At 47.4% G+C, this 26,468-nt stretch overlaps 2 protein-coding genes across 8 annotated transcripts in view; one reads left to right on the forward strand and one right to left on the reverse strand.

Moving 5' to 3' along the window:
• The first annotated feature begins 140 nt into the window (after positions 1-140).
• Positions 141-11,800, forward strand: EIF2D (eukaryotic translation initiation factor 2D). 3 transcript variants are annotated; one of them, XM_027444906.3, is made up of 15 exons: positions 141-471; positions 1,127-1,317; positions 1,820-1,903; positions 4,003-4,093; positions 4,754-4,861; positions 5,499-5,788; positions 6,001-6,118; positions 6,498-6,543; positions 7,233-7,336; positions 8,802-8,960; positions 9,625-9,714; positions 9,818-9,913; positions 10,995-11,115; positions 11,261-11,435; positions 11,533-11,800. In XM_027444906.3, the coding sequence occupies exons 1-15, from the start codon at positions 416-418 to the stop codon at positions 11,601-11,603; spliced, it is 1,800 nt and encodes a 599-aa protein (XP_027300707.1). In that variant the 5' UTR covers positions 141-415; the 3' UTR covers positions 11,604-11,800. The 3 variants fall into 3 exon arrangements, with proteins under 3 accessions (XP_027300707.1, XP_021122621.1, XP_021122620.1); XM_021266946.3 differs by lacking the exon at positions 141-471 and adding an exon at positions 2,373-2,555 and having other exon boundaries at positions 1,280-1,317; XM_021266945.4 differs by lacking the exons at positions 141-471; positions 1,127-1,317 and adding exons at positions 2,238-2,295; positions 2,373-2,555 and having other exon boundaries at positions 1,829-1,903.
• A 589-nt stretch (positions 11,801-12,389) lies between these two features.
• RASSF5 (Ras association domain family member 5) overlaps positions 12,390-26,468 on the reverse strand; it is a 28,566-nt gene continuing 14,487 nt past the window's right edge. For all 5 annotated transcript variants that reach the window (XM_027444911.3, XM_072028470.1, XM_072028469.1 and 2 more), the window contains 4 exons: positions 18,421-18,531; positions 16,731-17,028; positions 16,233-16,348; positions 12,390-15,527 (listed from right to left, as the gene is read on the reverse strand). In XM_027444911.3, coding sequence (XP_027300712.1) covers positions 15,375-15,527; positions 16,233-16,348; positions 16,731-17,028; positions 18,421-18,531 — 678 coding nt within the window. In that variant the 3' untranslated portion in view covers positions 12,390-15,374. The remainder of the gene's footprint in view (positions 15,528-16,232; positions 16,349-16,730; positions 17,029-18,420; positions 18,532-26,468) is intronic.

Here is a 26,468-nt window from a genome sequence, read left to right on the forward strand (position 1 = left end):
ATCCTCCCTCAGCATGCTGGTGGCTGGTCCCTGCCCGCGGGGACCTAGGCAGCGCTTCCCCTCAGCTCCAGGGCGCGTCCTCCACGAAACAAAGCGTTTGGAACGAAAAAAATGAACTTATTATTAATGCAAAACCTCGCTCAACACCCCCGAGCCTTTAACCTGCCCCGCTCCCCGCAGCCCGGCGGAGCCCTCAGCGCCTCCCGCGCGGTGCGCAGGGATTACAGCAGAGCAGCCCGGAGCTCTGCAGCCCGCTGCCGGCGCTGGGGACGTTTTGGGGGCTGCGTTTTTCCCCTAAACCCCCCCCGGAGCCGGGCCGGGCCGCGCCGGGAGGCGGTTTCCAGCCGGACGCCTTTGTGCCGCGGGACGGCGCCATGGCGGCTGCCGCGGCCTGAGGGGGAGCGGGGCGCCCGCCATGTTCTGCCGGGCGTTCCGGGTGCGCTCCAACACCGCCATCAAGGGCTCCGACCGGTGAGTGCCGGGGGCAGCGGCTCCGCCCGCCTCGGCGGAACCGGGCTCGGCCCCGGGGGGAGCGAGCGGGGCGGCCCCGGGCGCAGCGGGGAAGGAGCCGGGGCCTGAGGGGCCGTGGGCGCCGCGAGGTCCCCTCAGAGCTCGCTGCGGGAAGGCACGGCCGTGGCCGGGCTCGCCCAGCTGCGCTGTGTTTGTTCTGAGTTGTGTCGTGATGCTGGGGTGACTTGGTGGTAGCTGGGATTCACCCCACGCTTCTGTGAAGCACCTCACAAACCCCGCTTGGTGCCTCCTAAACATCTCCTGGGACTGCCCAAACAGTGTGTGGGGAGAGGGACTGCACTGTAAGGTGCTGGTGGCAGGCCCCACAGCGCAGAGGGGAGCTCGGGCCTTCGGAGCCATCCCAAAATCACAGACTGTGAGCAGATGTCAAGGAAGAGCAGGAACAGGGAAACATATTTGGGCTTTCGCCCTGCGTTCTCCCAGCACACAGGTATTTCACGTGTAAACCCAGACACAAATGCCCCAGGTTGTCTTCAGTAAAAACCTGGGAAACCTGTGAGTAGCCCCCAGAGTAGCCTCCAACTGTTTATGTTGGAGTTATTTTAAGAGACGGTCTAGACAGGTTTGTAACACGTTTGTGATTTTATCGTTACAGGAGAAAGCTACGAACCGATGTCGCAGCAGCTTTTCCAAATCTAAGTGCTGAACAATTAACTGAGTTCATTCCAAACAAGGAGGAGCTTAATGTCATCAAAATATACACTCACAAAGGGGAGGCTGTCACGGTTTATATGAATAGCAGGAACCCAATACTGTTTGAAGCTGAGAAAGCTCTGTATCCAACAGGTATGCATAGTGGACTGGAATAATCCTCCCTCTTTACTTACTGGACAGCAACTTTTCCCAAAAAGCTTTGCTTGTGTCTAAGTACTTACCTGTCTCCCATCACTGTAGTATCTGCACACTTTGTAATCTTTAATGTGCTTATTCTACCACATTCTGTGTGAAATCCAGCACCAGTTCTGGATTCTTTCTGCAAAAGGAAAATTAAGGTGCTGAGAAGCTAGAAACCAGAAAACAAATGTTTTAAGTTATAGGATAGCATCATAGCACTATTTCCTCTTTTGTCCACTGCAAGGGGCAGTTCCAACATGCAAGATGTCAAGTTTCAGGCAGCCATCTATTAATCATGTTAGGAACATTCTGACTTTAGATGTCTTGATTATCCGAATAACAGGAGAGTGGTTAATTGTGGTTAGCGCGGTCCTGCTTAATCTTAAAGATGGCAAGAAGCAACAGCCAGAGAAAGTTTTTTAATGATGCATCTTTAAATTCTGTTTTGGGACAGTGTATGCTTTGTGGGCCTACCCAGATCTTCTCCCTGCTTTTTCGACATGGCCTCCTGTGCTACAGAAGCTAGCAGGAGGAGCAGGTAAGAGGACTAGAACTTTGTCACATCGTGTTGCAAAAAGGAATTCCCTTTAGGCTTTTTAGTGTTATCTTTCCCAGTGACAAAAACGTACCTGGAACTAAGAAAAAGTATAAAAAATACTTATTCAGAAAGTAATTCATGTTTGTCTCCCAAAAAGGAAAATAAATTAGCAGTAGACAAGTTTCTGAATGAGAAAGTAGGTTAAGCTGTTTAAATGCTGTAATCTGTTCCATTTGAGAGTCTTGGGTTTGGAAATTCCTTCTCAGGGTGTAAAGTTGATCAGTGACTTTGAACTGGGACACTGAACTGCCTGTGTAACTGGTCTGGTTTTTAGAACACTCCTTGGGCAGCCGACTTCATCTGCTGCCGCCCTGCTTCCTGTCAATTCAGAGGTGAGCTCATGTGGATAAGTTAGTTATCTTGGAACCTACAGTCCTAATCACTGTCAAGTAAATTGTGGATTGTGCAGGTGAGGTTGGATTCCTGGCTCTATCAGCTACTTACGGATCAAGACTGAAGAGAAAGGACTCGTATTTTCTGGAACCTGCTTTGGATGCAGTACAGAATCATGAGAGTCAGGCCTTTAGAACATGAAAGGGCAGAACTGCTCAATCAGGAAAGGATTGAATTCCAGCCATTGCAGCTTTAATCTGTAAGTGGAAGTGTACAATGTAGAAAGAGATGTCTTTTCCATTATGCAGTATCTGGAGTAGAAGTACTCAAATCTCTCTGTTCAGTTTGCTCCTGGGGAAATAAAGTGCATGAATGTGTAGCTGTGATGGACATCTAAGCAAGCCTTGTTGCTGACTTGTAGTGACCTAGTTTCAGGGGGGAAAAAAAAAGTCTTGTTAATGGGCAAAGAACATTGAGGAAAGAGGGATGCAGATCACTAATCTCCCGTGGCAACCAGGCTACCTCTGGGTACAATCCAAAGATAAGAAACTGGCCACTGAGACAACGGCCAGTGAAGGCAGAGAACAGAGGCAGAGCCACGCTGCATCAATAGGAGGAGAGGCATGAGACTATCCAGCACTGCAGATGTGGAGAGAGGGAGGGAGCAGACTTTAGGGAGCAGTCAAGAAGCAAGGCAGTGCTATTCATGATGCCTGTTCTCTGAATTCAAAGGTCTCACTGCCTGTCCTGGTTATTTACATGATACATACACGCTACCTATCTCATCACGTTAGGTTCTTACATGATTTCTGTCCTCAGAGACGTGGAGCCTTGGTTGCAATTGCAGAGTTCATTCTAGATTTGCTGGAGGTAGTTGTGACAGTGAATGGGAGGAAAAATATTGGAGGCCTCTTCAGCTTGTGTATTAAAACTAGGATGTTGAGAAAAAAGTGAGATGGCTTCAAACCAAACCATGGAACACAGGTCAGTCCATGAGACTGCAAGGTCTAGATTATTCTAGCTACAGGGAAGGAGAGCAGATGATCTTAATGTAATTCGGCGATAACATGGTGCATGGAAAACTTGAATTCGTGCCAGCCTGTTCATCCCTGGCATGGAAAGTGGAAAGAAGCACACAACAAAGCCCACTCATTTCTGTCCAGATCAGCAAGGAGATGGTTCAGGCTGCTTCCTCATGCTGAGGAGAGTTCACAGCTGAGTGCTAAGCTAGTATCAGATCAGGAGGGTCATGTAAATTGGGAAATTTTAGGCAGTTCTCTATGCTAGGAGAGAGTTGGTGGGATACCCTGCCCTTGGGACAGGGAAGAATAAAGAGGTGGTTCCACACACATCTTTATTACTGTCTCTTTCCATATCAGTAATAAAGAGCAATGCTGTCTGACCTGGGAAGCTCATACCTTTCTGTTAAAAGCAGTGCCCTTTTGGGGCCTGACCGGCAAGGGACTGAGCATTTTTAGCTCTTCGCTGTGCACACCATCATAAATAGGATCCTTTAATCCACAGGGTGGTAGCAGGAAACGCTGCCTTACTAGGAAAAAACAGAGAATCATGTTTTATCTGGCATGTGCCCAGCTGTTAACAGGCTTGTGTTTCTGCTGAGTAATGGGGAGGGGGTGGGCGGGGAGAGGGGGAGTGGAGGAGGTCGTGGCTGAATCTTTCATTGAGAAATGATGCTTTTTTTTCAGATCTGATGCTGCCAGGAGTAATAGTGCCACCTTCTGGCTTTCCGCAAGTAGAGCGGGGCATGCTCTGTGCTGTCACCCTCTCGGGAAACAGGTACAGAGGACTCCTTGCTCATACCTTGTCTTAGAAACTAACCCTGAAAGGAAAACGGCTTTTTTATGTGGAGACTCTGGGGCTTTTGGGGAAATAAAAGCAAAGTTATTCTCATGCATTTGATGCACATGTGGGTGAAATTGGGCAGAAGAAAACATCCAGTTAAATTTCTGGGTTGGGATATGTTTGAGCTTGGGTGTAAAGCCGTGTAAATTGGTTCTTTTGGATCTCTTGGGGCCTAATTGGTGGATTTGTTTTGAAACAGTAATTTTTAACAAAATACTGTATTCCACACAGTTGTCTTTTTGTCTGGAAACTCAGAGAAAGGGAACAGTGCTAATGCCGCCATTTCTTTTTTCCCCGTTAGCCTCTGTTAGTAGTACTTGGGCTTCTTGAACTTCCTAAAGGGAAGGATGTCTCACTGCCCAGCTTTCACTTCGGTATCACAACTGCACGTATCCCTGGGATTCTTTGGAAGACCTTAAATACCAGAAAGATGGGACAAAACCCAAAAATGCCTAGATGCTTGAAAAAAACAGGCTGTAAAGTTCAAGGACATTGTAAAAGAAACCTGGTCTATCACAATGGCACAGTTCTTTGTTGTTCAGGTAGCACAGTGTATTTGTGCTGCCCTGCTGTAATGTTCCTGTCTTTTCCCAGAGCTCCAGTAGCTGTCTCAGTTGCCACTATGTCCACTGCGGAGATGCTGGCTGCTGGAATGAAAGGGAAAGGCTTCGCTGTGCTGCATACTTACATGGATCATCTCTGGTGAGCATATGGCCAGGCACTTGGTAAAATGTTTAACAATTCTCAAGTGCTTACTGAAAATCAAAATCTGTGTCCCAGTACTCTTAATGTGTCAGTTCAACGTACTGAGTTATTTGGGTACAGTTTCGGTAAGACCCCATTAAGGCTTTAGCTGTGCTACATGTTTTGGACGACCACACTTTTCTGACAGAGGCAGGTGTCTGTCATGAGGTCTATCCGATACGTGCAGATTGGAAATGTGTATATTGAAAGTTATTCATTTGATTCTGTTACTTCAAATGCAGTTATTATTAGAAATGAAATTAGAACATCCCCGTTACTCTAATTTTAGAATGTCTTCCTGTTCTATAAAACTTTGAATCATTTTTGCATTAAAAAGGTCAACTATGCCAATCTCAGCTGAATAAATGAGTTGCTCTGCATTTGGATTCAACTAATTGCTCACTTTTAAATAAAGATTCAGGGGGGAACACAGAGCTTTTGGAGGAAGGTGAATTAAAAATAAATCTTATAATTTGAGATCCATGCAACTCACCATGCTTTTTAATCAGGGGAACTTTTTAAAATATTATTTTTGCCATATGGGTTTCAAAGCATTAAACAGAAAGCCATGTTATGCTTTTTCTTCCTTTTATAGGGAATATGGTGACAAATCTTATCCTCCTACCTTAGCTCCCTCGGTAACAGAACCTGCTGAAAAAGAGAGTGCTGATGATGAGGAAGAGATGGAGGAGAAAGAGCCTGTCAGCAGCTTCTCCACTGACCCACTACAGCATGTGGACATCGGTGATTTGAGCCTGAAGGAGCAAGACAGTTGTGCCATACTGATGGGAAAGGAGGAACACAATGAGAATAAAGCTGCAGAAACAGCTGAAGATGACAATACAGAGGTTCAGCAGGAAGCAGAGGACAGCAGGACACCCCAAGGTACTTCTGTGTACAAATGGAACCAAACTATGCACCTTTTGTTTGCTGAAGCTGGTACACATGATCTAGGCTACTGTGCATTCCAGAGAGCTCTCTGTGAGAACAGGGGTAGAGACGGTTCTGTGTGGCCTGAAAAAGGGTCTGAAAGAACTGAATATTACATTCAGAAAGAAAGGCTGCTCACGGCATACTTGTTCTTTTCTTCCTTGCAGAGCAAATGGATGCATTGCTTAGCCAGTGCTTTTTTCATGCTTTAAAATGCAAAGTAAAGAAGTCAGATCTCCCTCTGCTCACCAGCACGTTTCTACGCAGCCATATGTTCCCATGCTGGTACGTGGTAAGAAGAGTGTCTTTGGATTTGCAAGAAGGTGTGGGTTATTTAGGATGAAATTTTTGACTCAAAAGTAAAATTCAGTCCTTACCTAAGGTTATCCAAGGTTACGCTTGCTTCTTACATCAAACACTTTGATGTAATGATTGTCCAGACTGGCAATTGTTCCAAGATTTCTTAGTCACTTAAATGGCTGTTTGCTTCCCCACAGGGACATCAGTACTAGATCAACTCATCGTGTTCTGTCTGTTAGCTTGTTTGAAGTAATTCTTTGTGTGATTAATATTTTTGCTGTTAAGAGACTTTTAGCATAAATAGCAAGATTGATGAAGAAATCATGACATATCTAAAAGACCTTTAAAAAATATCAATTTATAGCCCCGCTGGACAACAACTGGATATAAAGAAATCAAGCTATAAGAAGGTGAGATTTTTCTGTATTTTTTCTTGTTAATTGAAATAAGAAGTGGAAGGAGAGAAAAATGTTGAGTTTTAAATTGTTGAAGCGTTAATAAAACAGACAAGAAGCCTAGTATCTGTTCTTCAATCCAAGTTCTTTTTCCTCACATCTCTGCTCCTGCAGGATCAAGTGAGGAATGTCATTGCCCAGAAAACATGAGCATTGATCTGTTTTAAATGTATCTAATGCTCTCTGATATGCTATGATAGCTATTAAAGGGTTCTACTCTTCGTTTCACAGTGCACTGTTTGCAAGAAGAGATTGTTCCTTTTCTAAAGCTGGAAAAGAGAAAGAGCCAGAGAAGAGAATGGAGATGATACTATGCCTCTTGTTTAGATGACAAAGACAGAATGTATTGCCAAAGATGTCACAGCAATCCCTGTGATATGTGCTGTTATTTGGCTAAGAAGGTCACAGTGCAAACAGGTGGCAGACCTACAAAAGGAACAGTTGCTTACTCTTTTTTAGAATATGATAGGGGCACTCACTGCTCCTTAGCAATTGCTGTGTTTATAGAAGCAAAGGGATGCAGTGTTTTTTTTGTTTGTTTTTAACCTTCCAAGAAGATTTTCTCATTTAGTAAGTAAGCTGTGGACACTCAAAAACAAATTTAAAATGTTTAACTCCACATTTCTGATCGTTTCTTCCTTCAGTTTTCTAAATTCCTACAATGTATGCAGCACCAGAAGATCTTACAAGTGAAGGAGCTGAGCAAAGGTGTGGAAAGCATCGTGGAGGTGGACTGGAAGCATCCAGAGTATGTAGAACATTGTAGCCTTTAAGAGGCGGTAGGCTTTGAAAGGAGGGAGTGGACTCAGCCCTTGCCAGCTGTTATCTGTTCCCTGCTTGCAGTCCTGTGACAGCCTTTGTTTCCTAATCTTAGTACGCTGTGGAGGGGTTTTATATCCTGCTTCCACACACCAGTCCTTACATTTTCTATGCTTGTAAAGTTCTGCAAAGTTACATTCTTCCCTTTTTACTCGGTGGCTTTGAGTCTAATGACAGTATTGTGACTTCAGCCTTCCCTTTCTTACTTGTTCATTCAGCCAGAGACCTTTAAGGGGCTACTAGATAACCTGAGAGATGTATATTGCTCTTCACCCTTGTACTAGGTACATAAATACTCCAGAGAAACATGTTTGAAAATGTTAAGGAGGATTCAATTCATTGCAATTTGTTGCACCATTAAAATGACAAATTTCTGGCTTCTAGTCTGGGTACTCTTAAAGGTGTTATCGTGCCAAGCCTCTTAGCAGTCACTAAACAGCACATTAATTTGACAGTGAGTCTTGATAGTTTGTGAGGGTTTCGTTGTTGTGGGAAGGGAACAAGGTTTTATATCCATGAGGCAGTTTCCTGATTGTTTAGCATTAACTATAATGGTATAATTGTTTTATACCTTTCCCAATTAAGCACATCTCCCCTCTACCCCATCAGCGTGCTGGGACTTTTTGTTCAGCTTCCAAGTGAACTTACCTATCTAAAAAATAACTCCAATGAAAAGATTAAACCACTGTTGAATAAATGGCCATGAAATTACAGCCTTAAAGTGTCATACAGGATTAAATCAACCACTTTGCAAAATTGGCAGGCAAAGTTATAATCTTAAAAGGAAAAAAAAAAAAGCTTTGTTTTCCATTACACATTGATTTACACAAATGCTCTTATCCTTTTGGTTGCTTATTACCCAGCTCCTCTAGCAATGTTCCCATTATCTAAGGCTTAATAGTTACCTCATATCAAGAGCATCCTACTCATTCCTTTTGCGTATCAGTGCATTAGCATGCTCTCAGAATTTCCCAGTGGGCCATGGGTCTTCTGTTATATAACATCTCCTTGGCAACTAATGGGATGGAGAATATTTTGGTAGATACAAGCATATATTCTCTTCCGCATTTGGAAGGAGGCAGAATTACTATGACTTCTTGCATTAAGTTTTCTCTCATACTTGGCCTTATCACTGGGAGACAGGCACAGTCAAACTCAGTTCATCAAGTTCTCTTACCTGCAAGCATGAAATCTGAAGTTCTATACAATGAACTTAGACTCCAGCTCCTGAACCTACATGGTTCTTACTCCTCTCTTCCAGACTCTTTATCAATAACCACTAAAGAATCATGTGCTAGATATTAATTTCTTGGGGAAACAGAAGCTAAAAATTTAGGTCCCTTTCACTCCCACCATATATATATATATTTATTTATTTATATTTAATTTTCCAGCATTAAAGCATTTACAGTACCTGAAGGATTTTCTTCAGCCTCTGCTGCCCAAGACTGCAAGAACGAAGACAAAGAACAAGCGTACCATGCTCCCGAAATCATACCACTTTATGGGGTCTCAACAAAAATGGTCCCACTCTTTCAGGAATCTGGACACAAGTAAGCACTCAAAAAGTACAACAGAATTTTTGTTAGGTGAAGAGAGAGGCTAAAAACCTGTGCTGCTACCATTTTGTTAGCTTTCATGGGGAGTGGGCTGTGATGCTGTCAGGGAAGGTGATGGGAATCAAAATATAATCTTTCTTCCTTTTGTGAAGCAATGAAAAGAGACTGTGACAAGTGCGTTCAGCAAATAAAGCACTTTTCTTACAGCTAAGGAGGTGATAATTTAAGTGTTGAAATTGCTACATTTTACTTACTTGGATTGTCCTAAATTGCCATTGGATAAGGCGTGTTCTGTCCACCCACAGTGTAGTTTACTGGAAAGAGGACACCCAGATGATATAAAGAAATTATTTGCCTCCTTGTACCCTAATCTTGCCTGCTTTGATGCAGTTTAGATATTTTTAGTGGCACCACTAGGGTCATCTTCCCAAACGAGTCTCCCACCAAGGGTTTTAGAGTCTCCCTAATTACTGCTGTGAGCCTTTTATCTGGCATACAGGAGCTGAGGTGTAACAAGAAAATCGCTGCCTAGCAGAAAACATAGCTCAGTATTGAGCTTTTGCTACCAAATGTAGCCAGGGTAATTGCTGTTTTCTGTCAGCTCAGTGGTTCTGCTCAACACCAAACTACTTGAAGTAATCATTTTCTTTCTGTTTAGAAAAGGCAGCATCCTCTCAAGCAGCGAGGTGAGAAACATCATCGTTAACTATGTGAAGACTAACGAGTTGGTTGATGAAGCAAACAAAAAGTAAGCATACATGAAAGCTGTCCTACCATGCTTCCACAGGAGATACTGAAGGTAGAGCAGAAAGAGAGCTTGTTTGCACCTAATGCCTGTTTTTCTTTTGCAGCTTTGTAAAGGTGAATGCCATCCTGTGTGACTGCCTGTTAGATAAATCAGAACAAGATGAAATCTCAAACCTTAAATGGGATGACCTCCTGAGCAGGTGACTGATTTCCCCATGCACCATTTCAGTATTGTACAGATTTATTGCGTGCAACTGAAAGCCAGACATTATTGGAGCTATGTAAAGCTGTAACTGCCTCCTGGTAATACAGAAAAACATCCAGAGACTTTCACTTGAAGAGTGTCTCATTCTCCACATTTAACAACCACCTGGCATATAGTAATGTTGGCTTTTTGTTTTTGCTTACACACTAACCATTTATCAGGGAAAGCCTTCTAAATAAACAGTGCCTGGTTCTGCATATAATCCGTATGTACATATCTAGGAAGCCATTGCTTGCATCAGATAACTGAACATACCCTTTTTAGGCAACGGCAGTCATCTTGCTCTTTTACGTTCAAGGCCTTTCTTGGCTGTGCAGTTCTAGACTTGACATACATCAGCTCTTCCTCACAGTACTAGGCAAGGTAATTGAGATTCACAGAAAGTCATCAAGGACCATGGTTTTCTCTTTTCAGCATAAACTGACTGGAAGCACAACTTTTGCATCTATAATGTAAACTCACTGTTTAGATCCAGGAGGCTCAGCTAGCTGACAGAAGACTGTTGTTTCCATGCACCAAAAAATTTTGCCTGAATGTCCCCGATGTCTTACTTGCCTCGATCTTTATTGCTATCATGCAATGCTTCTGAGCATCTGCAGAAGCTTCCTTTATTTCTGAAGCCATGTTTGCTGGTGGAACACTAGCAGAGCTTATGGTGAATTTTAACTTCATTTTAAGGTGCTTCACCAATCTTTGAGCAATACAGCTGAACACTAGTTTAAAGATAAAAATTAAAGGTTTTACTCTGCAACAATTCACGACATGTTATCAATAGTGAGCTAAGCTAGAATCTTTGTGAATCAGTAGTCTAGCTTTCTTTTTAATTAGTCCCTTTCTTTATATAATGTCTAGGATGCAAGTCTTGCATGAGATCATCATGCAGTATCTTCTTTAAGATACAAATTCTTCTCACACAGAATTTTGGCTTTCATGTAGTCCTGTGAGAGGCTGCAGTGGAAAAAACAGTTATTCTTGGTGTACTGTATAGACTAATTGGATGTTTAAACTTTGTTCAGGTGCCTTGAACGCCTGCAGCCCTTACACCAGGTGACGTTTTTTGGACAAGAACCTATTGTGAGGAAAGGAAAGATTGAGCCCATTGACATAACCATAGCGCAGAGATCATCAAACAAGAAGGTAAAAAGAAAATAAGGAGATGGGTTTTGAGAAGAAGCCTGAATTCTGAGAGCAATTTTGGCAGCTCATTTTTCTGGGATGAGTGGGATGTGATTTGCTAAACCCCACAGCACTGATCTTTGCAATAATTAACTCAAATCTGCAGGTGACAATTATCAAGAACCTTGAGCTGTATGGTCTGGACCCACAGTCGGTAGCCAACATTCTACAACAAAAAGTACAGGCCAGTGCCACCATCGCCCCTGTGCCTGGAACAAAAGACAGAGTTCAGGTCCAGATCCAAGGCAACCAAATCCATCATCTGGCCAAGATGCTGCTAGGTAAGTCTGTCCTGGACCTGGACTGGTTATAGCAATACAGATTTTAACTCGTGAGCTCTGAGTATTTACCTAAAGTGAACTCTTCATTATGTTGCAGAAGAATACCAGCTACCTCGGAAATATATCCAAGGCCTTGAGAAGGCTCCAAAGCTTGGCCGGAAGAAGTAGGAGAAAAATCTACTGTAAGAATTATTCAGCTGTCATTATTTATAAGTGTTCTGCCAACAGATCAAGGGTATGTACAGGCCCTATTCATTTAAAGAAGAGTCCTGGATTTTTACAAGGTCTAGGACTCTCCCAAATAATAATATTCATTGTATCTGTTCATTTTTCATAAAAATAATAAAAAATAAAAAAACACAAGAGTTATCCTTTCCCATGTATTTTCTAGAAGCCTGTAGGGGTGCACCATTTTTTTGGTTAGTCCAACATTCTTGCTTTGCATCTTTTAACAAAAAGCACAGTAATAGAACCTCAGCCAAAATATTAGCGAAGTTATGTTCCAACACAGCACCTTGGAACGTTCAAAGACAGTGTGCCACAGGCTGTCTATATTAAATATAAAAGCTATTTGCTTTTCAATTTTATCCTTTAAAACACTTCCAGATATTAACACCAGGCATTTCTGCAGGGAGAATGAACTCTTATTTGCTGGATTTTTATGGTTTATATTATTTTCACATGTAAATACATTTTTATGTATGACATTAACAGTAGTTTATCACAGGTAATAGTTCTCTCAAAGCCATCTAAAGTACTAAGGCAATTGATAGGACGCTTTGTTTTCACAGGAATAGATGTTCCATACTGCTTTAGCTGAAGCTTAGACTTTAAACACTTTACAGTAGGATTAAGATATTTAAATTCACTTCTAGGAAGGAGTCCTATATTTTCCCTTTAGATTCAGTAAGGAAGTACCATAGGAAGACGCCAGAAAAATAAGTTAGAGATTACTTATTTTTTTAATTATTGACAGTTTTATTGTCATTGTCTCTTACACCATCTGCATATGAATAAGGATTTTCAGAACCTTCAAAAAAGCTGAAAGTGGGACATTTTTTAAAAATGCCATAGAATTACCAGGGAGTAATAAAAATAAATTACAGCATTGCAAAAAATGCATTTCACTTTGCCATAGAAGCTTTACTATTCCATTCTATACACATTATTTTACATGTTTTACAATAGACATGGAAAATAAATTCACATGAACTAGGCAACACAATATACTAACCAAAGGCACTGCCAACAGTATTTTGCGCTTTAAGGAAGGGGCCCGATATGCCTGTCCTAGACACAGCTCAACTGACTGTTGAGACTTTGAGTTTCAGTACCTACCATTTCAAATGCCCCATATCTTTAAAAAAGAAAGGAAACAGCCCTCCTTTTTGCAGGAGGTTTTCAGCAGCATTCACGGTAATTGCATAAGAAGCCATGCCTTCTACAAAATTTCAAAGACATGCTGGGTTCCAGGAATGGAAAGGGAGATAGTCACCAGAACTCTAATAGAAAACAACAGCAACAAGAAAGAAAAAAAAAGAAAAAAGATCTTTGCAACTTTTAGCCAGAAAGATAAGGGATTTAAAAACAAACATCTGGATCTTGCTTCTCAGAACCAATGGCAGTTTCTGCAGTTTTCTTGCTCTTGACTGAACAGAAGTATTTATACAGTGCTTTTAAGACTCAAAGCACTAGATAAATGTTATTTGAATACTTCACGAGTACATAGCAAAGTAGTAAGTCTTATAAACGGGCAGACAGCCCTAGAGCTGGAAAAGTGCTGCTCTATTTGGGCTGCTGCCATATTGTTAAAGGTCATCTGGGTAAAGATTACAGTACAGCTGGGAGGCCCTTCCTGCACTGCATGCCAGAGGCTGGAGCCCTGTTTGCAAACCCTTTTACACTACTGACTAAGATAAAAGCTGGAACTAAGCTTGCACAAAGTGGCCTTTATACAAACCGAGAGGCTTTACGTGATGCAGTTATGCTCTCTTACCATTTATAAACAAACATACTCAAGTATAAACCTGGAAAAAAAAGCCAAACAGTCACCTTGCAGAAAGAAATACAACCGTTCCTCTTCTCCCTATGGACAAAAGCAGCCTCATCACAACAGTACTTCAGGTAACTGGGGGGAGCACTGACAAGGTGTCTTGACAAAAGCCCCTTCCAAATCTTCCTTAGCCCAAATGTAAAGTTTTCACACTTAAGGAAAAAAAAAAAAAGGCACTGAGGTAAATTTTAGACTCTTTCAAGTTGTCTCCATCACAACTGTTACCTAATAACCCGTTCCCTCCCTTCCCACTTCATGTAGGTGGGATTGTGAAAGGGAGCTCACAGGGACACTTGGTTCATCAAGTCAGTATGAAACATTTCACATGCTCCAGCTCCTTTTAATGGTCTCTTCTCTTTTTACACTTCGTTGCTGTGTCCTGTGTAAACAGAGGGAAGACTGAACCTGGCTGTGTGCAATGTGCTCAGTGCAAAGCACTGAAAGTAAACATGGGGAAAATCATTTATCGGATTGGCATCCCTGTAGCATTCCTTGTACTTCAGTGATCAGGATCTCTGGTTTGAGTTGCAGCAGTAGCTGACACTCCAGCTACAGGATTTTATGAAGGACGGGAAGTGCACAAGCACTGGAGACACTGGGAGCACTGAACGAGGGGGAAAGACTTCCTCCTAGCTCCAAGTACAGAGCAAAACCTGGTAACCTTCCTGTGCATGCAGAAAGAGCACCGATTGTGAGCGGGGAGGGAGGGAAGATGAGCACACAGTGGCCCAAGGAGGGAGAGCACGGCGTGGTACAGACTGGAGAGGTGGGAGCAGCACACAGAGGGTTTAGCAAGAGGAAGCATGGTACAAGAGGGTGGTGGGAGGAAAGCAGCTGAAGTTAGTAGTTCCCTTATTCTTCCTGGTGCTAAGGATTTCTCGCACAGGCAGCCTGTGCTCGTGGTACCACCTCCACTCACTGGCCTCAGTCGGAGCTCCTCTCCCTTGGTGTCAGACCTGTTCATAGCTCAGAAGGGGTTTGATTTGTGAAAGTTCCTGAGCTTCCCTGGACTAGTCTGTTGGATATGTATTGCTAAGTGTTCTATACAGAACTGTCATCCCATGCCCACATTTTCACACTTTTCAAACACTTTTTTAAAACATAGGTCCCAGTTCCTACAGCGTAGAAAACCAGTAAAATACAGGCTAACTTAACTAAGCATCAGGGATATTTGCTTTAATTCAAGTCTGTTTGCAAAATGAAATTAATTAGAATCGAAATGGATGACTTTTCCTGGAATTAATATCACTAAGTTTCAGTAATACTTACTAAGAGACTGCTGGGGTGTTGCAGCTGCCATGGTGTCACGACTCTACATTTCACTGGCCGGCTGAGCCCTGAGCGAGTCTGTCTGGCAGGGGTTAGAGCTGCAACACCCACGTGATTTGGTGCAACAACCCCCTCCACTTTATCTGCTGCTTCCTGCGCTCTACTTAAGAAATGAGAACTCAGCCACACGGGCACACACAACGCAGCTGCAGCACCTCAGAACAAGAACAAGCAAGTTGCTGGGAGGAGCATGAACAGCAAGTTTTACCCCGCTTAGAACAATTAGCCAGTAGATGTTCCTGTTGGGTTTAACATTCAGCATTTTCCACGAAGCTTCTTCATCTGATGGTACAACTGAAAAGCGAACCAGCAGCTGGGCTTGGTTTGTTGACGGCCACAGCTCTGAAACAGGCTTCCCGTTCTCTGACTGGCTCTGGTCCTGTGATAAGAGGTTTCAGAAGAAGAAAATACAGTATGTTCATTTTATGAGTGCTGTGTGCCAGTCCTTAATGGAAGGATGAATGGGGAAAGTGATCACTAGAAGGTGTCCTGAGAAGTGTCTTTTAATTTTAAAAATAACATCTAGCTTAGTCTGATTCCCATTGCCTCCTGAGAAGTTAGCCAGGCTTGCCTCCAGCTTCTTTCAAGGTCTGTTGCAGTCTTTGTTTAAACTTCTCATACTTCCTTTGCACTTGCTGGATTTTGTCCTTCTCTTCTTTGTCCAGTATCATTAAGAAGTTTTGTAGCTCTGGGATAGAGAACGCGTCCCACTGCAGAATCAACAAAACCAGAGAGAAAGTGAGCACACGTGATTTACCTTATTACTTTTGTAGCTTTTCCTGCAACAAAGCTCTCAGCTGAGAGCTGAGATCCCTTAATAAACACTGCTTTGTGGCTCCTCAGCAGCCAGCATTGCTGCACCTTCACCAGCTGCAGCCCAGCCCCGTGGGCAGGGGGGTCCTGCAGGATGCTGCGGCCACCAATGTCTGTGCTCATCCTGGCAAGGAGCTTTACTGCAGCCTAAAGCCAAATGTATTACCCAAGTGTCCTGGGCTTCTATTTAAATTAGTGGATTACTAATCACAGTGTTTAGCTAATCTAATTATTGAGGGTTAAATCTGGGACAGCACTGCGTGGTTCTGTAAATAGAGCATGGTTTGGCCATCAGAAGTGGTCTCAGGATTTTCGCAGCTCTAGGTTGTTTTTTAAGATCAAAATTTAGGAGCAATAAATGACCCAAATATATATATATATATATTTTTTTTTTAAAGCAAGTCCATTCAGCCGATAACTCTGGAGAGCAGCTGGTATCAAACTCAGCATTTTAGGTGGTAAAACCAACAGCGTTAGAGGGAGGGAAGCAACCATGCACCAGCACTTCAGCCTGCACTGACTGCTGTAAACGTCTGGGGTCTGTCCCATTGCCCACTGTTAAACGCTCACATAAAAACCAAGGCAAAAAGTCACAGACGTACCTCAACTTCCCCTGTTTCATTTTCCTTCAGCACAAAGCTGAGCACATCTGTGTCAGGGCCAGCCAGCAGCCGGAGGTACAAGGGGTACTCAGTGAGAGGGAGCTTCTGGAAGAGAACTGCAATGGGAACAGACATCCACCATCAGCCTTCAGATGCCAGGGCAGGAGAGAGTTCAGCAGGTTAATTTGGATTAGAGAAGTGGTTCATACTGCTCAGGAACATAGCAGAAGCAGCTGAGCATCCAACAGAGATCTATGACAATCTGTTCGGTCTTACATGACTTCAGCCCATTTCTGATAATTAGTAATTCCCTGTTAACTTTAGCATCATCACCTCTCGAGGAAGTCAGGCCGTTTATCCATCTGAAACGCAGCCACAGCCTGCCCGCCACACCACTGAGCCCTGGAGGGATGCTTTCACCATGTTTCTGAATCACAACATAGCAAGCAAAACCCATCAGCCCTCGGAAAGCTGGTGGCTCCGAGGGTGTGAACTCACCTTGCCCGTCCTTCCGCATCTCCTTGAAAAGTGCAAACTTCTGGGGATTATCCACCACCATGAATTTCTTCAGGAGCCCCTGGATCACCTCGCTCACCGTGGTGGTGCTGCTGATGTGCAGCTGCTTGATGGCATCCAGCGGCAGGTAGAAGGACGTCCTCTTGTCCGTCATGTCTGCCAGGTTCACCTCCTTGAGGGCATCGTAAATGGACTGCGGCCGGATCCCTGCCGGCACCGTCACGGGGCGGCGCAGCTTCAAGTGCACTTTGATGAAGCCGGTGTACGTCCCGTCATCGTTCTGAAGCAAAGGACATGGCCGTGACTGACCAACGTGAGGTATGGGACAGACTGACGTGAGGTACCTGACTGACCGACGGCCATGAGGTACCACAGGGCCTTGCAGGCCAGGCCGAGCTCACCTCCTCCTTCCCCACCGCCCCTGAGGTGCTTTCTGCTGCTCAGCACTGCGATGGGTTTGAGGGTTTTTTAGCAATCGTGTAAAAAGTAACTAGTAATTTAGGGTTAGTCACCACCGACTTCCTCCTGTTCCTTCCACTCCGCGGTGACTCATCTCCTCCCATGTTTGAGCTATCGTCTCGTATTTAAAATCAACGCTGCTACAAGTTAGTAATGGAAACCATTGTATGTCACTTGCAGTTACACTTCAAGGAGGATTTGAAACCTCTGGGAAGGGCTCTACCCCCTCACGTTCAATGGGACCTCACAAGTTCCCTTCCCACCTGTCTACGTGCCATCACCTTGTGGTGCTGGGCAGTACGAAACCAAGTGATCCATGCCAGGAGCCGGGAGCCTGTGCTCCCACCAAAGGGGCTGCCGGCATGCATCGAGTCCCAGAACTGTGCTTGTACCAAGCTTCAAGAAAAGTACCTCAAGAGTAAGCATTTGGGTCCCAAATTACTCCTGTAAATTATGAGGGCTACAAAATCACCAGGTGAGACATTCCAGCAGAGCTCACTGTGCAGCTTTCACAAAGAAAACTGTTCTAAGATTGACTATTTTAAATAAACTTTAGGTTTATTTTCAGACATTAGCAAGCACCAGGAAGTTATGTAGCTGCCGTTGTTAGAAGTTCTAGAATTTATTTTGTGCTTTATGAAGCTTTCCCCCCACACACACTCTGTAAGATCATCTGAAGCCTGGTGGTACTCCGCTCTGTAAACCAGACTGCCTCCTGTCCTCCTCGCTCCCTCTCCCAGGCTTTGCCTACAGGTACTGATAAACAAGCTCACCATCAAAGCTTCAAAATGCAACGCAACTACTGTGGTTCTTAGATCTCTGCTTAAAGAAGCATGGCGGTGGCAGATTAGAAAAGAATCTGTTTCTAGAAAGGCTGCGTGCTGCTAAACTCACTTCACGACAGCTGCTGAACTGCAGCCGGAGTTCTGCCATGACTCATCCCCGCCCTCCTCTGCAAGTCAATGGCAGCACGTGTTGGCCAGAGATTACTGGGTGAATTTCCCCAGCCGAGATAGGACAGGACAGTCAAAAAAAAAAAAAAAAAGGCAACCCGCAGCACAGAGCAGAAAAACACACAGGTCAAGTGAGGAAGACATGAACAACTCTACAGCCACGAGCCCTCTGGCCTTGGAGGCTGCCTCAGGCTCAGTCCAGAGCCCTGAGAAATCAGCACCGGTCTTTCTGCATGCAGCCCAAACACAGCAATACGTACCAGCTTCATCAACAAGCAGTTTGTAACTTTTGCATTGTATTTTTCAATTTTCTTCTTGATCTCCTCGACGGTTGGAGGCTCAGGTTTTTCTTCTACTGTTTTCGTTACATTCTGAAAGGAGAGGAGACGGGCTTTAGCTGGCTGATATATGGAATAACCCCGCATCTGTTCAGCTCCTCTCTTGCTTGGGAAATGCACAAAGATGCTGCACAGCTCCTGAGCTTGTGTGAGCAGCGATGGCACAGGTGGAGATGGTTCCTATGGCCAAGAGGGTTGATATGCAGGGACAGAAACATCCTTGCCCCAAATCACTCCTCTAGAGGAGCACCCATCAATTGTCTGTCTATCTAACAGCCATTTCTGTAGAGCTGCAGAGGCTTTGCTGGTGGAGAGCCTTGCTACTAATTCCTCTTACAGTGCCAAAGTGTGAAAGCCAGGTCTTGTAAGGGATTAGAAACAGGGTCAGGCAGCGATTGTAGCAGAAGCCCCTGGTGAGCCTGGACCCTGCACACAGCTCCTGCAGAGCTGCAGCAGCACAAAATGCCACATCCCTGCTCCCTGCAGAGCCCAGCCCTGACCAGGAGTTACAGCCTGGTAAAAGCAGGGTCTGACCGATAGACCCAGGCAGCTTTGTGCTCCCCCACACTGAGCTGCAGAAAGATGAATATAAATGTTTTGGAAGCAATAACCACAGTTCCCCATCTCCTGGGGGGAAGCCTTACTGCTGCTGTACAGAGGGGGAAATGGAGGCACGGGGCAGTAACAACATCCCAGTACAAAGCAGGGCGCAGCAGGGCGAAGAATTCAGCCTCTAAAAGCTGCTTTCAAAAAAAGCCACCCGCACCTGCCGAGCATTTCTTTGCTTCTTGAGATGCAGCTGAAAAATCACATCCTATTTATAGCATTCCCCCGCGCTGCCGACCCGAGCCGGGCAGCCCCGCAGCAGCCCGCAGTGTTCCAGGAACAAGCTTTCAGCGGGCTCACCCAGGCAGAACCTGAAGTTAAACCTCTGCTGGATTACTCCTCCAAGCGATGTGCTGCTATTGTCCAAAGCTCTGGAAATTACAGCTCAAAGCAATAAAAAAAATAAATAAATAAAAGTCACATCAGCAGCAGGCCAAGCCAGCAGCATGACTAATAAATTGCCCACCCCAAACCCAACCACCACAGCCCAGCCCGTGTCAGAAGCCGTTCAGCATCTGCCCGCATGTGGGCTCGCCTGTAGGATGACGGCTGCTGCTCACCAAGGGTTTGGGAAGCTTCCTTTGGGAAGCAAAGCGACAGATTTGGCGCGTTGGTGGGGTTAGCCTGTAGGCTGTGCATGGAAATGCCACCAAGAGTAACAGGAGCACACAGCCCTGCCACAGAGAGGTGGCTCTCAGCCCCCCCAGATGCAGCCCAGCGTTTGGAGCGTTTAAGCAGGAGGGCAGTGGATGGGTTCGGGGATGCTGCCAGCAAAGAGCCTGCTGCTGCCAGCCCCGTGGGTGCCCAAGGCCCCCCCAGGCTCTGCTGCAGAGCTGGGGGGCTCTCGAGGTGCTGGGAGCTGCGGGCGGCTTCCTGCAGTGATAGCGTTTGTAGCGGTCTGCAGCAAGAGCCCGGGCACTGCTCCCACCTTCCATATGCCAAAGCACCACAGCACCAGCTGTAAAGGCCCACGAGCCCCCTGAAAATGAAATGTCAGGACAAAATCCCACACGTGGAGCTGGGTGAGACAGTGCCCATGCGTGCCTGGCTCTGCTGAGGGAGCACAAGAGCCGATGACTGTCCCCAAATCCCACCGGGAGGCTAGCAAGGAGGTGGTTGCACATCCAGGCAGGGCCTTTGCCTGCTCCCACCCCAAGCTGCGGGGTCTTCTGAGGCTCGGGGCTGTCCCCAGGTGCTGGAGCTGTGCCTGCACCACCAGCAAGGGGCAAGGAGGGGATAGAAACCCAGGGCATGAGGATGAAGTGACGGCTGCTGTAACATCCCCGGCTCATGGGGATTCTGGGGTCACCTCCCTGCATCCCACCCCCAGGTACTGCGATTACAAGCCCAAAGCAGGCCCTTTGGATAAAAGTTCACCTTCAAAATAAACCCAGAGCAGCCTGCTGCAGAGCTCGTGGCTCTTACACAAAGATGGAAGCCAGGACTCGTGGGACCCTGGAGTGAATTCAAATCCACAAGGGGGCTAAGAAAAATCTACTAGACAAAATGAAACTCATGGAGCTAAACAAGGCCAGGAGTTCCCCAGCCACACAGGAAAGCCCAGAGGTGCCCATGGGTCTCCCTAGGGGAAAAACCTGCTGCAAGGGCAGGGCTGAGCCCACCGCAGAGCTGTCACAGAGCTCCTGCCTCGGGGTCTGCACCAGTTTGGGTGTCCCCACTGCTCGAGGCCCCTGCAAGCACATCCCAGGTCTGCAGTGGCTGTGAACAAGCCTGCGTGTGTCCTGGAAGATGCTCAGGGGCCGTATTTCACACTGCAAAGCTCTGCTGCCTCTCCATAAAACACCGCCTTCCCCAGAGACAGGCTATGAATACATCTCAGCCCATGCAGCCTGCAACCGCGAGCAGCAATCCCATATTTTGTGTGGGCTTCCTCAGAAGTTCACGTTAACGGAGAGCAGAAAGCGTGAAGGGACGTGCTAGCGAGGCTGGAAAGGCTCAAAACGAAGACTTTAACCTCCAACGGGAGAAAAAAGAGGGAGAAAAAAAAGCAATTTGGGAGCAGAGCCCTGCTCCTCCCTGGCAGCCCCACTCCCCAGGATTTGGGGCTTTTCCCCCCAGACGTGGACATGGAGGGAGGCACCGACCGCGGGGCTGCAGCCTGCCACACAAGCACACTGCACAGAAGCCAGCATCGCCCCGGGCTAGCCCTGGTATTTCTTTCAGGAGGAGAATCGAGCCCAGGACAAATGAAATTTCTTGATCACAATCTGGCAAGATGGCTCCAGCCTCGGGACTTGGAGAGCCCTAAAGTCATTCAAGCAATTCTCCAAGGCAGGTTTCACAATTTCTGCTTGAGGCTGGCAAACAAGAAACCTCCAAACACAGATCTCACAGATGGGTGGCAGTGACCCAGTGCAGGAACACTCACGTTCTTGTACGCTCCCCTTCTTGTTCACTGCCCAGCAGAGACAAAAGCAGGGCTTTGCTGCAGCAGTTAAGAATCCCACATCAATACCCGTTCATCATAAAGGCAATTTCAACTCCCCAATTTATCAAAAGACTCAGGCTTCACTGCAATCTATTGACTGTAAATAAATAGTTGCACACAGGTGTTTTGATGATGTGGGAGTCTGTTAGGAAAGAGTAAAGGGTAGAGACTATCTCAAGTGGCATTAGGGAAAAAAATACAATCAAGAAGCTTCCTTTCCAGTTAACAGATGTGCACTCGGAAGCCCTGAGCATGCAGCAGGCCAGTCCCGTGCCAGCAGAGCCCAGGACAGGATCCTTCTGCCTGCAAACAGCCTCGTAGCTGCTCTGGCCACGCTGCATAAGGAGCACGTGCGTGCTGCACTTCACCCGTGGCACAAACACAACCCGGCGCAGACCAGCATCCCTCCAGACATGCACGGCAAAAGCAAACAGATCTGCTGAGTCTGCCTCTGTCACTGCAATCCGCTCCTCTCCTGCAGGGCCAGTCCCTCCCCGTGATGTTTCCAGTGGAGGAAATGAAGACGTGCCAGCAATTACGAGCCCTCGAGCAAGGCGCACGTGGATGCCAGTGGTTCCATGCAGGGCACAGCCAGGACCACGGCTGCTCCCCAGGGCTCACAGCAGGCACAAGCTGGGCTGCTCTGTGCCCCAGGGAAAGGCACCCTCATGCCCTGCACCCACTGAGAAGCCAACGAGGAGCCAGCCTCCTGCAGCACTTCAGAGACAGGCATGAGAACACCCAAGCCCCAGTTAATTTCTCTTCTATGTGCTTGTGTTTGAGGTGAACCCACGTCACTCGCAGAAGAGGGAGCAGGAAGCCTGGCTCGAGACCACGGTGACGATGGCTCCGTTCGAGCACCACATCACATCCACCCTGCAGGTCTCACCGACAACCCCAAAGCCAGACCCACAGCACATCCTCCAGCTTCCCTCCCCTGCAAAACCAGAGCCCAGGAAAGCACACCCAGACAGTAACACTGCCCGTAAGCCACACGCCTCATCTACAGGTTTTGACCAATGCAGGCGTACGTCAGTGTCCCCAGGCCTCGGGGCCAGCCGCACACGAGAGCTCCCAGAGCAGCACCCTGTGCTCCAGGGGCTGCAGCCAAGCTCAGAGCGCAGCCTCCAGCACCCAGCTGCCTCCCGACAGCCCAACCTACCCTGGGCAGGCTGGCCCCAAAGGGAGGATCGCCCCCAGGAAAACGGGCTCCAGTCCTTGGATGTCTCAGAGCCAAGGATTTACAAGATCAGTGCGCCACAGGGTGGGCCTTCTCCTTCCACGCACAATTGTAATTGAAAAAAGAAAAAGGTTCAAATGGCCACGTTGCGTTCTCTTAGGGTCACTCATGTTCTAAGTCACCACACAGCTGGTACAGAATTAATTTGCTCTTGTTAAGCAAAGGGGGTTTAACCATGCCCACCCCAGCACAGCTCCAGTTGTGCAGAGCCACCGGCCCCGTGCAGCGCTGCCCTGCTGGGACACAGCTCGGAGATGTCCCTCAGGAACCGCACGGGGCTCCCGAGTCCCTCGTCCCCTTCCATATCAGATGTAAAAACCAACCCAGAAGCTACCACTTCCACTCTATTCACATTTAAGAGGGCTAGAAAAGCAGCTGGGCTGATTCTTTTGCAACTGCTGTGATTGTAGAAGGAAGACTGCAGCGCGTTATGAAAGTCAGCTGGAGGAACACTGCAACAAGGCAGCACAGTGAAAAAGAAATCTTCACACAGAAAAGAAATCTTGGTGCTTCACCCCACTGACAGCACAGGAGAGATCCTACAGCAGCCCTGCCAGCTCGCCCTGCTCCTGCACACCCAGGCTGAGGCTGCAGCAGTCCCCGGGGAGGGCGGTCAAAGCCACGAGCTGCAGCCCAGCGAGGTGGGAGCGAGGCTTTGCTCTGGGCCCCTTGGGGACGCGGTGACCATGCGGTGGGACAGACACGGCCTGGAAGGAGTGCTGCTCCTTCCACCGAGCGCTGAGATCTGCTAGTTCACAAACCTACCCAGACCTCTGGTTTTGCAGAGTTTCTGGTGCAGAATCTGCAATTCTGGCTGAAGGGAGAAAAACAGAAGCTAGTAACCATCAACCGTTGCCACATTTCCTGTTGTACCGGGACAGGATGAAACAAGCTGAGAACAAAACAACCTCCCCATAACAACCCCAGTGGGTGCTGCTAAGCCCGTGGGGTCCAGGACAGAGCCTCGCTGGCCACCTGGGCATGGAGTGGCACAAAATGCCTGCACCTAGCCGTGGTGCACCAAGACGCAGGCACAGGACTGAGCCCAGGGCACCTGCAGAAGTGCAGAGATGAGCCCACGTCCTCCTCCTGCCATCACAGCCTGCTGCAAACACGCTCCCCCCTCTATAACCAGCATTATTCCTCAACTGTAAGAAATAACAGCGATTACAAGACAGGACTGGAGCTGATGCTCAGCAGATGGGTTGCCCAGGCCAGGCGCCCTGGGAAGGGCGAGTTGGCCACGCCAGGTTCCCCTCCGCAATCCTGCACTTGTCTAATGAGCCGTGAGCTCGTGACAGACTGCTGCCGGGAGGTAAAACCCCACGGGCCATTGTGAGTGTGGTGACGTGCTCTCAGAAGAGGGATTCTAAGCCAAGAAAGGCAACTACGAAGCCTTGGTGACCTTGAGTTATTGGTTCACGAGGACGCCAGGAGAGAGATGCTCCACTTCCAGATAAAGAGCATCACTCCTGCCGCTACCCCTCGCTGCCACCAAGCAGCCTTGTGGGCACTGTCCTTGCCCGCTCGCTCCCCATTAATTTCTCCTCACCAGCTAATCAGTTAATGAATTGAAGAGCAGAAGTGTGGAGATGGATTTGGCCCGTGTTCTTGGCAACATCCATCCTAACCGAAGGCAGGAGAGGCCAAGTCTTCCCTCTGTGTGCTCGGGCACGGCTCCATCCCCATTTAAATCAGTGCTGAAACAATTTGTGCTCCCCAAAACGCAGCCTGAGCTCTCAGCGGGGAGCTGTGATATCCCTGCAGTCCCCAGTGCCTCCCCCTGCACCAGACACAGACCGCAGGTTTCACTGCCTGTGCCAAGTTCAAACAATGCTGCTGTTTCCTGTGGGGCTCAAAGCAAGAGGCAGAAGATGCAGGAGCACCTCTAGAGAAGAGGAAAAGGCTCGCTGCTGTGTTTTGGAGGTTAGAAGCGAGCGACGGGCTCGGTGTGTTGATTGCCATGGAGATTTTGCTAAGAAACTGCTGTTCTGCCACCTCTCTGCTCGCCAGCGAGCACCCAATGGGGAGCCCAGCTCAGCAGGGTCAGGGCACCCCCGGCATCCCCAGAGAGCAGCCCGAGGAGACCCCAGCCCACACCAGGGCAGATCCAAGGCACCTGCCAGGTCTCAGCAGACCTCTGGGAACCGACCACAGCCACTCAGGGGCCAGCCCAGCCCTTCCCTTTAACTTCCAGTTAAACAGGATGCTCCCAGCACCATCAGCTAACATCCACCTGGTGCAATCAATCCACACAGGAGGGACAAGAGGGGCGGGCTGCCCGGAGCCACCACGGATGGGAAGCAGCACAGCTCATCCCATGGCCCCGCTCCTCCACCAGCACAAGGGCTGCTGGCAGCAGAGCACGGGCAACCCGAGCTGCTGCTTCCATTATGTGGATGAGCTTCACTTCTCCTCCCCCCATTGGTCTCTTTTCAGAAGGCTTTACTGGAGGTTATCATTTTTTCCTCCAAAATTTGAGTAGTCCTAGAGCAGCAGTGATTTGGCATCCTTGCCAGCTTGTGTTTTCTCACCTTGGCCAAACCTGCCCCTTTCCCTCTGTAAGCTGTTGATGCAGGGCCCGAGCAGGGCTTTTGCAGAGCGCTGAGCAATCGTGCTTCAGACAGCAGCCACCGAAACCACTCAGCTGAGGAGGCAAGAAAATGCCAAGCAATAGATCTCCAGGGATGAAGTCACACTTGGAGATCCAAAATGGTTGTTTGCTAGGGGAGAGTGATTGCACTGGTGGTTCTGAAAATTAAAAGGAATTACAAAATTCCTAGAAAGAGGCTTTGCAGACTAATCCGGTTATTTGAACCAAGAAAATCATTTCTCTAATCATAGTGATCAAACTCTACTTTTTCCCCCTGTTTAATGGCAGGAGGCCAGTCTGCCCCCTCCTGCCTCACATAAAACATTTCCTCTCCAGAGTCCTCTGAGCCTTTCCCATCCCGCACCCCTAAGTTACCCGTGTGCAGCTAATTCCTGCCCAGTTCAGGGCTCTGTGGGCACACTGCACATCCTGGGCTTGGGAATGATTCCCAGGCATCTAAGGACAGACGTTGCCATTCCCAAAAGCACCCAGCCTGGCCATCAAGTCTGGGTCCAGAGGGCATCCGCTGCAGGTGGCCACAAGCAGGTTCTGTACTGGTGGCTGAAACACGATGCTGCTGTTCCTGCACTGGCTGCGGCCATGGAAACAGTCCACATTCAGTGAAATTGCTCAAGAAAGGCAAGATAAGGATTAAGAATGAGGGGACAGAGTGATGCAAGGCCCCTGGGAGATGTCCACCTGTGCTTGGGCCTGCATCCAGCACAACCTCTCAGAGCCAGCTCCTGTGCCTCCCACCCCTAGCAAGCCACAAAGCCCCAAACCTTCCTCTACCGAGACCTGAGGACAATTTCCACCCCTGGCTGGAGAAATGCTCGGGACCCTCCTCACCCAGCCCCATTGCGCAACATCTGCTTGAGCAGCAAGCTGTGAGTGCTTTTCACGCACAGGAACCATTTCCTCCCCGTAACACCGAAGCCCCAGCAGGCTCCATCTTCCCCAGCAGCCCACGCCGACCACATCCAGCCGAGGAGCTCAGCAAGAAGGCACCGCAGATCCCCAGCACCCCTCCGAGGGAGATGTCCCGAGCCCAAGGCAGGGTGGTGCTCAGGAGCTGCAGTGCC

The sequence above is a fragment of the Anas platyrhynchos genome, chromosome 27, assembly GCF_047663525.1.
Source record: "Anas platyrhynchos isolate ZD024472 breed Pekin duck chromosome 27, IASCAAS_PekinDuck_T2T, whole genome shotgun sequence".
Classification (NCBI taxonomy): domain Eukaryota; kingdom Metazoa; phylum Chordata; class Aves; order Anseriformes; family Anatidae; genus Anas; species Anas platyrhynchos.

What these genes read in the sequence shown, in the direction of transcription:
- EIF2D (XM_027444906.3), top strand. Translation starts at nt 416, where the DNA reads ATGTTCTGCCGGGCGTTCCGGGTGCGCTCCAACACCGCCATCAAGGGC. An exon ending in ACTTACATGGATCATCTCTG is followed by an intron (nt 4,862 to 5,498) that starts GTGAGCATATGG and finishes TTCCTTTTATAG; the next exon opens with GGAATATGGTGACAAATCTT. An exon ending in AGAGATCATCAAACAAGAAG is followed by an intron (nt 11,116 to 11,260) that starts GTAAAAAGAAAA and finishes TCAAATCTGCAG; the next exon opens with GTGACAATTATCAAGAACCT.